Below are 9,310 nucleotides of genomic sequence, written 5' to 3'. Positions count from 1 at the left end.
CAAGGTAATGGAGAAGTGGAAAGGGTAGATAGGACCCTTATACCAGTCTTAACAAAACTTAGCGGCCGCAAGTTGAACTAAATAAAAATTCTATTTGTGTTTAATTTCTATACACACTAGCGCCTCCCGCTATCCAAACGCGAAATTAAACACGATTCTATAGACACTATCTATCTCTTTCGACCAATCGCCAAGCTAAAACACTATTCTATGGACACTAGCGCCACCTGCCGGTCAAACGCCAAATTAAACACGATTCCATAGACAGTAGCGCCCCCAGTGAGCCAAACGCCAAACTAAACAAATTCCCATAGACACTGGCGCCTCCCGCTAGCCAAAAGTCAAATTAAACTCGATTCTATAGACATATAAATCTATTTCAACAAATCGCCAAACTAAAATACGATTCTATAGTTACTAGCGCCCCCTACCGGCCAGGCGCCAAATTAAGCACGGTTCCATAAACAAAAGTGCCTCTCGGTAGCAAAACGCAAAATTAAATACGATTCTGTAGACACCAGTGACCTCTGCCGGCCAGACGCCAAATTAAACAAGATTCCATAGATACTAGTGCCTCCCGCTAGCCAAAAGTCAAATTAAACACGATTCCTTTGACAGTAGCGCCCCCTGCTGGTTAGACGCCAAACTAAACAAGATTCCCTAGACACTAGCGCCTCACGCTACCCAAACGCTAAATTAAAAACGATTCTATAGACACTATCGCCACCTGCCAATCAAACGCCAAATTAAACACGATTCCATAAATTGTAGCGCCCCCAGCGGGCCAAACGCCAAACTAAACAAGTTCCCATAGACACTGGCGCCTCCCGCTAGCCAAAAGTCAAATTAAACACGATTCTATAGACATATAAATCTATTTCAACAAATCGCCAAACTAAAATACGATTCTATAGTTACTAGCGCCCCCTACCGGCCAGGCGCCAAATTAAGCACGGTTCCATAAACAAAAGTGCCTCTCGGTAGCAAAACGCAAAATTAAATACGATTCTGTAGACACCAGTGACCTCTGCCGGCCAGACGCCAAATTAAACAAGATTCCATAGATACTAGTGCCTCCCGCTAGCCAAAAGTCAAATTAAACACGATTCCTTTGACAGTAGCGCCCCCTGCTGGTTAGACGCCAAACTAAACAAGATTCCCTAGACACTAGCGCCTCACGCTACCCAAACGCTAAATTAAAAACGATTCTATAGACACTATCGCCACCTGCCAATCAAACGCCAAATTAAACACGATTCCATAAATTGTAGCGCCCCCAGCGGGCCAAACGCCAAACTAAACAAGTTCCCATAGACACTGGCGCCTCCCGCTAGCCAAAAGTCAAATTAAACACGATTCTATAGACATATAAATCCATTTCAACAAATCGCCAAACTAAAACACGATTCTATACACTAGCGCCCCCTACCGGCCAGACGCCAAATTAAACACGGTTCCATAAACAAAAGCGCCTCTCGTTAGCAAAACGCCAAATTAAATACGATTCTGTAGACACCAGCGACCTCTGCCGGCCAGACGCCAAACTAAACAAGATTCCATAAACACTAGGGCCTCCCGCTAGCCAAACGTCAAATTAAACACGATTCTATAGACATATAAATCCATTTCAACAAATCGCCAAACTAAAACACGATTCTATACACTAGCGCCCCCTACCGGCCAGACGCCAAATTAAACACGGTTCCATAAACAAAAGCGCCTCTCGTTAGCAAAACGCCAAATTAAATACGATTCTGTAGACACCAGCGACCTCTGCCGGCCAGACGCCAAACTAAACAAGATTCCATAGACACTAGGGCCTCCCGCTAGCCAAACGTCAAATTAAACACGATTCTATTGACCGATCGCCAAACTAACCAAACACGAACTTACGGCATCTGGCGAGGAATAGTCAAACTGGAAGTACCTAGCGGCTGCAAGTTGATCTTGATAAAAATACTATTTGTGTTTGATTTCTATACACACCAGCTCCTCCTGCCAGTCAGACGCCAAACTAGACCCGATTCTATAGACACTAGCGTCCTCTGGCGGCCGGACGTCAAACTAAACACGATTCTATACACACTACCGCCCTCTGCCGGCCAAACGATAAACTAAAACACGAACTAGCGCCATCTAGCGAGGTATAGTCGAACCTAACCATCTTCATACGATTGTGATAGAATGTTCTAGAAAAAATATTTTATTTGCGGCAATTTTGTAATTTTGTAATTTCCTGTAAATGTGGTCCATATGGTTTCCGAGTATTCTAATAAATTTTCACTATTTCCTGTACATGTGGTCCATTTGGTTTAGAAATTCGGGAATTTCCAAAAAAAAAAAAAATTTAATAACAGTTTATTTCAAAATATACAACATTATTGATAAAAAGAAATTATTTTTGTTAATAAAATTTTGAGATGATTTAAAAGGTCTCCATTTGGACATGGAATATCGAACACGTTCCAACTAAAGGGTCCGGCTGCAACAAGTTTTTTGGTAAACTCATTATATTTGTAGTATGTGGTGTTTTTGAAAAAGTACATGTGTCCGTCAATGTACTGGAATGCTCCTGTAACATCTGTGGGTAGTCCAGGGAAAATATCTTTTATTTGTCCTCTATTCCGAACAGTTTTCAAGTTCTTGTCAAATTCAATATAATTACTGTTATTATAAAATACATATATTTCCCCATGATTGCTTTGAAACATTGTGTTTATTTGAGAATTCTTAGGTATAATTAAATTATTTTCCTCAAGTATTTGTAGAGCGGGAAAATCTGCTACATAGTATTTACGGTCATTGACTGCTATTAAATTATCTGAAGAACTTTGAAAAATCTGAATTATGGGACCCACTTCTTCAGGTAAATAATCATAGAGTATTTCTGGTTGCGAGGGAATAAGTTTCGAGTTCAAATCAATTTTCCATAGGGAATTTTCATTAATAATATATAAATGGTAATTTTCAAATTCACCAGCCATGGCAATGAACATATACTCCGGTGTTATGTCGCATAAATTTTTATCCGGTTCATTTGGTTGATGTACAAGTGTCTTTGTAGTCGGTGGCAGCGCTGATGTGGGTTTGTGTTTCAGGTTAGCTTTAATATTATTATTTAAATAAAACACGATTAGTTTTGAGAACACGTTTTACTTCGTTCTTCTATATGTTCTAACCTAACTATCTAAGTCTCCCGCTTCCCAACTGTCACTTGCCAGATGACCATAGGACATTCAAGCTAGTACATGACACTGTGAAGTGTCATATACGTAACATCTCCCCTTTTTGGACTTATACTGAAATAATTGAAATACTAACTAACTAACTAATACTATAAACTAGACATGAAACTAATAATATTTTTTTTTTCGCTATGTATAATAGTCTCTTAACCTATTTGGTACATTGACGACCCGACCTGATCTTGTGCATTTGCTATTTGCTTCCTTGACACTTGTACATTCATTTGCCGTTTTATTATTATTAGTTCCACAACCGTTTTCATTATATACATCAGTTCTATTAGACAAACAAGTGTTCTCACTTGATTCATCAGCACTACTAGGTTTACAGTTTATGTTTATACTTTCGTTGTTGTTTGACGCATTTATAACCGTTGGATTTTTTGTATTTTTTAGAAAGGAAGAATTTCTTTTATAAACCCTGCCATTTTCATCACTCACCAAGTATGATCGTGGAGTATTAGTATTTGATAAGACTTTTCCCGGTGTCCAATACCCATCCTTCTTCAATTTAAATAGTATATCTTGATTTTCGTTAAAATCTGAGCTGCTACGTGCAGATTTATCATGATAGCTTTTTACTGCCAACTTTCTTTCTACTTTTTTCCCATACTCGTTAGTGGTTTTGGGTTCCAATAATTTGTTGGATATAGGCAAACCTGTTCTTAGTAACCTGCTTTGTAATAACTCTGAAGGTGAGGCCTCAAGACCACATAGTGGTGTAACTCTGTAATTTAACAAATGAACAAATATTTCGTCTTCATTGTTACACTTTTTTAATAACTGTTTACATATGTGTACGGCTTTTTCAACCAACCCATTCGACTTTGGGTACCTGGGACTCGTAAAAACACATTGTATGTTGTATTGATTACAAAATTCTTTAAATTCAAAGCTGTTGTAGGGATTGTTATCAGATATAAACTTTGCAGGTAATCCAAAATTAGACAATATTACTTTTAATTGTTTTAAGATTTCATCTATACTTTTTCTTTGTATTTCTTTCAATTCAATCCAATTGCTGTAGTAATCGACTACAACTAAATAATATTTTGATGCGTATTCTAATATATCAGACCCCACTATCTCAAATGGATATTTAGGTACCTCGTGCGGTATTAGCGGTTCTTTTATTTTATTTCTGCTGAATTTCTCACATATGCGACACCTTGAAATAAAATTTTTAATATCAGTTATTATACCCGGCCAGTATAATATTTTCCTTGCCCACTTCTTTGTTTTTTCCATGCCAAAATGGGATTTATGTAGCTCTCTAGTCATATGATTTTGTAGTTTTTTGGGTACGCAAATTCGCTCGTTGAAAAATGAAATTCCATGGCGAACCAGTAGATCGTCTTTTATTTTATAATACTGCTTTAGTTCAGTGTTATCCAATACTTTTTTATCTGGCCAACCTTTAATGCAATATTCAGTAACTTTTTTAAGAGTATTATCATACAGAGTTTCCTTGCTTACCTCAGCTAATCGACTATTTGTAATGAGTCTTTCAATGTCAATCGCATGCACAACCTCTTCCATTTCACAATCTTCATTTACTTTGTCTTTTATGAATGACCTACTTAAAAGATCAGCTATATACATCTTTGAACCTGGTATGTACTCAACTTCGAAATTATATTTTAAGATTTTCAAGCGCATTCTCTGTAGTCTGGACGTAATTTTATTAATATCTTTTTGCTGAATGCCAATTATTGGCTTGTGATCGGTTTGTTCTGTTATCTTATTACCGTAAACAAACGAATGAAACTTAATTAGACTAAAACAAATTGATAAATACTCCTTTTCTATTTGTGCGTACCTTGTCTCGGTTTCAGTAAGACGTCTTGAGCAAAATGCTATGGTTTGACCTCCTTGCATAAGGCACCCTCCCACTCCATACTGGGAACTATCACTTTGTACTGTAATAGGTAAGTTTGGGTTAAATATTTTAAGGGTTGGTAAATTACCTATAACTTTTTTCAGATTGCTAAATGTATTTTCATGATCAGCAGACCACAAGAAATTTACGTTATTTTTTTTAAACCTCTTAGAGGTGCTACTATTTCTGACATCTTTGGTATAGATTTCGTTAAGTAATTTACCATGCCCAGAATTCTCAGCAATTCTTTTTTATTTTTTGGCGCTTCTAAAGCCATTATTGCCTCTACATATGATTTATCTGGTTTTATCCCCTCTTTGGAATAAACCTGCCCCAAGTATTTTACTTCCTTTACTTTGTATTGTAACTTGTTAGCATTAAATCTTACATTAAACTGTTTAACTCTCTCTAGTACTTTATTCATTATCAAATCATGTTCTCTTTCGTCTTTACCAGCAATTATTAAGTCATCAAAATATATTGGAATATTTAAATCTCCGAAAATTCTTTCATTTGCATACCGAATGGTGTTATAAATGTGCATAATTTTTGGCTATCTTTAACCAATCCTATGTGATAGAAGGCATCTGACATATCTATCACACTGTAGATACTTTTCCCTCTTAATTTTAAGCCTATTTCTTCTGTTGTTGGTATAGGATGCCTATCTATACAAATATACTTATTTAAATGTATAGGGTCTAAACAGATTCTTAACTTGTCTGAATTAGGTTTTTCGACATATACTATATTACTTACCCATTCTGAAGGTTCATCGACCTTCTCAATTATATCTTTGTCTACTAACTCATCCAAAGTGTTTTTTAGCTTTCCTTTAATTTTTTCAGCGACTCTTCTGCAATTACTTACAACTGGTTTGTAACCCTCTTTTAATAAAATCCTATATTTAAACGGAACCTTACCAGTACCTTCAAACAACTTTTTATTCTGATTGATGAAATTTTCTTTAGGATCTCTTTTATTCTTTAAGTTAACTTCATCCAGCTTGCATATTATATTTAATTTTACACAGGTTTTTAATCCAAGAATAGGTTTGCCTCGTATATCTACAACCAAGAACTTTACATTTTGAATATTATTTTTAATTAAACATTTTAAAATTATACTTCCTACAACTCTGATTTTATTGTTGCCATAGGCTATAATACTTTGCTCTGAATGTATTATGTCATTCTCCCTCTCTAATTTTTTTATATAACTTATTGGAAGCACATTACATTGAGCTCCAGAATCAACCTTAAACTTAATTACACTATTATCAATACATACATTTTCTGTCCATATTTTTTCAAGTTCTGAATTATCATTCTCATAAATATTGAATACAGTTAGATTGTTAATAACAAAATCTTCATCACTCGAATCATTTTCATCAACAAGATTTACATGTTGATTACTATTTATATTTCTATTGTGACTGTTAAAATATTTACCTTTGTTCTTATATATCTTACTGTTACTAAAGTTATCTTTTTTATTGTATCCTGTTTTGCATCCTACAGCAAAATGTCCTTCCAGTCCACACTTAGCGCAGTTTTTTCCAAAAGCAAAACACTTGCCTTTGGTGTGTCTTCTGCCACATTTCAAGCACCTGTACTCTCTTCCGTTATTATTGCCACTGTCGCTAGTACTAGGGTCACCTTGACTGTATCCTCTTCTTCGAATTAAATTCACTTCTTCCTTGTTTAAATCTTTTGCTTGAAGCTTAGAAGCTTCTGTTGTTCTACAAGTGCTTTCTGCAGTTTCCAGATTTAAATTATTTATTCCCAATAGTTTTTCTTGCAAATTATGATCTTGGACCCCTAAAATTATTCTATCTCTTATAAGACTATCTTCTTGAGTTCCAAAATTGCACGGTTTAGCTGATAATTTCAAGTCTTTTATAAAATGATCCATGCTTTCTCCCTCTGCCTGATTTCTTGAGAAAAATTTGAAACGATCAAACGTTTCATTATTGCGTGGTTTACAATAATTGTCAAAAGCTGCTATGACTTCTTTGTAATTTCCTTTTTGATCTTCTGATAGACTTAATGTGCTGAATACTTCTATAGCCTCCTCATCAGCGGAGTTTAAAAACAAAGCGATTTTGCGTTCATCTGACTTTCCACTTAATTCGGTTGCTTTTAAGTAAATTTCGAAATGTTGTTTAAACTTCTCATAATTTTTATGAAGGTTTTGATCAAATACAAGACTTGATGGCGGTTTAAATCCGCTTGAATCCATATTAAAATCTTATTCTCAACTAAAGTTCTGTATTTTATATTTATTAAACTCACTCTTCTTGTTAATTCACACCTGACACCATGTTTCAGGTTAGCTTTAATATTATTATTTAAATAAAACACGATTAGTTTTGAGAACACGTTTTACTTCGTTCCTCTATATGTTCTAACCTAACTATCTAAGTCCCCCGCTTCCCAACTGTCACTTGCCAGATGACCATAGAACATTCAAGCTAGTACATGGCACTGTGAAGTGTCATATACGTAACATATAGAAACGAAATTTTATAATAAATCTGAATTTGCATTACAAGTAATTTCGTATTGAAACATGAGAAAATTCTCTTTCCAATTTATCCTTGGAAAACGGGCAAAAACACACACAAACTCGATATTCTTTGGAGATGCTTTAGCGAAATGAAATGCCCGCTTTTTCTGCTTAACGATTTGACAAGTGCTATTCGTTAAATGTAAAATTCATTCCAATAATATATCAACAAACGGAAACGGAAACTTCATTTATTTACTTACAAAGTTTTCTCTAACTAATTTTTAAAAGTTGTTTTATAAATTCAAAACCCAGTTTTTTTTATTTAATTCTTTTTCGCACGATTTATAAGTTATTTGATCACAATTCTCAGAAAAAATATAAAAGCTCCTTAATAATATTTTTTATCATGAAACAAGTTAATTATAGATTAGGCAACTTGAGGTAGACATTCCAAACAACAAGTTTTTATAGCCGTTTATTGTAATTATTTTTGGAAAAACTCACATGGTAAACGAAGCTGTGTTTGAGAAAACTTTCTGGAAGGATGAGATCTGATATCAGCTCTTTTGGATTCACTCTTATTAATTAAAAGTCCAATTTCAAGCATTATTTCGAGATAAATTGTTCAGTCCAAAAGCTCAACTGTCCTCATTATCAAAAATAAAGATTAATAACGTCATAAGCTCGAATGCAGTATCAAAATGGATCGTGTTGAACAACGAGCGGTGATTTAATTATTGAGTTAAACTCAAATCAATTTTGAAATTTGAAAATCCTTTCTGTTCCAGAAACGTCAATTATTTAATTCTTCTTTTTTGATTGGGTAATTTAAAAATGGTAAAGTCTGCGCGTCGTCGTTTTATAACCCAACGGCTTTTGGGATGCTATTAAGTTTAAACGAATACCAGTCTAAAATTCAAAATTTAATCAATTCTTAATCTTTATCCTGAGAAATCTTTGATTAAACCTAATACCGGAATTATCAGAAATATCATGAGGATTTGAATTCTACGAGATATATCCAAAATTCAAGTGCCGTTTATCATATCTTTTAGTTATTTAAACAACTTTCTTTATAAACATTAAATATATTGATTAAATCTGAATTAACTATCTGTCAAAAAAAACTCGCGTGAAGAACAGCAAGGGCACGGAGGTAAACGTATCAATAGTTTTCAAGCTCAACAAGATTTGAAATTTTTATAAAAAAATTCATGTATATCTTTCTATTATTTCACCCACCAGAAACTTTAAGTGCTTCTGAAAGTATGAATAACTCTTGTAACCAACAAGAAAAATGTTCTTATAATGTCATTGGTATTAAGGTTCCAACAAAATTAGAAACTTTGCAGAAAATCTCAGCAATTCTGATTTTGATGCACTGATGAAGCCCAAGAAAAAATATGAGTATTATGAAAAATAGAGTGACTCTTCGAAGAAAATCTCTCTTCAAATTAAATTCGAAATCTGTGAAAAAATAGGTTTTACGGAAATGATTGATAAATTTGCCACTCAGAAAGCCAGAAAGATTATTTTATAATTAGGTAATTATAATGATTAGGTACTTAGTCTGTAAACTATTGAACAACTGATTGATATACTTTTCATTGAGAATTGAGTAGGTACTTTTTTATGCAAAGGAGATATTATTGTTTGTTTTTTATTTTGATAA

General features: G+C 34.2%; 1 protein-coding gene across 3 annotated transcripts; it reads right to left on the bottom strand.

The window, feature by feature from the left end:
* Positions 1 to 3,137: 3,137 nt before the first annotated feature.
* LOC130451960 (uncharacterized) lies at positions 3,138 to 7,594 on the bottom strand. 3 transcript variants are annotated; one of them, XR_008910806.1, is made up of 3 exons: positions 5,884 to 7,594; positions 3,687 to 3,972; positions 3,138 to 3,299 (listed from the first exon to the last, which is right to left on the bottom strand). XR_008910806.1 is itself a non-coding variant. In XM_056791319.1 (3 exons), exons 1-3 carry the CDS (start codon positions 7,366 to 7,368, stop codon positions 3,237 to 3,239), a joined length of 1,488 nt encoding a protein of 495 aa, XP_056647297.1. In that variant the 5' UTR covers positions 7,369 to 7,594; the 3' UTR covers positions 3,138 to 3,236. The 3 variants fall into 3 exon arrangements, 2 of the variants coding, with proteins under 2 accessions (XP_056647297.1, XP_056647296.1); XM_056791319.1 differs by lacking the exon at positions 3,687 to 3,972 and having other exon boundaries at positions 5,884 to 6,191; positions 6,252 to 7,594; XM_056791318.1 differs by lacking the exon at positions 3,687 to 3,972.
* Between the last annotated feature and the right edge of the window lie 1,716 nt (positions 7,595 to 9,310).

Source organism: Diorhabda sublineata, chromosome Y, assembly GCF_026230105.1.
Source record: "Diorhabda sublineata isolate icDioSubl1.1 chromosome Y, icDioSubl1.1, whole genome shotgun sequence".
Taxonomy (NCBI): domain Eukaryota; kingdom Metazoa; phylum Arthropoda; class Insecta; order Coleoptera; family Chrysomelidae; genus Diorhabda; species Diorhabda sublineata.
The sequence above is the reverse complement of the archived record's forward strand: the minus strand, read 5'-3'. Positions and strand labels throughout refer to the sequence as shown.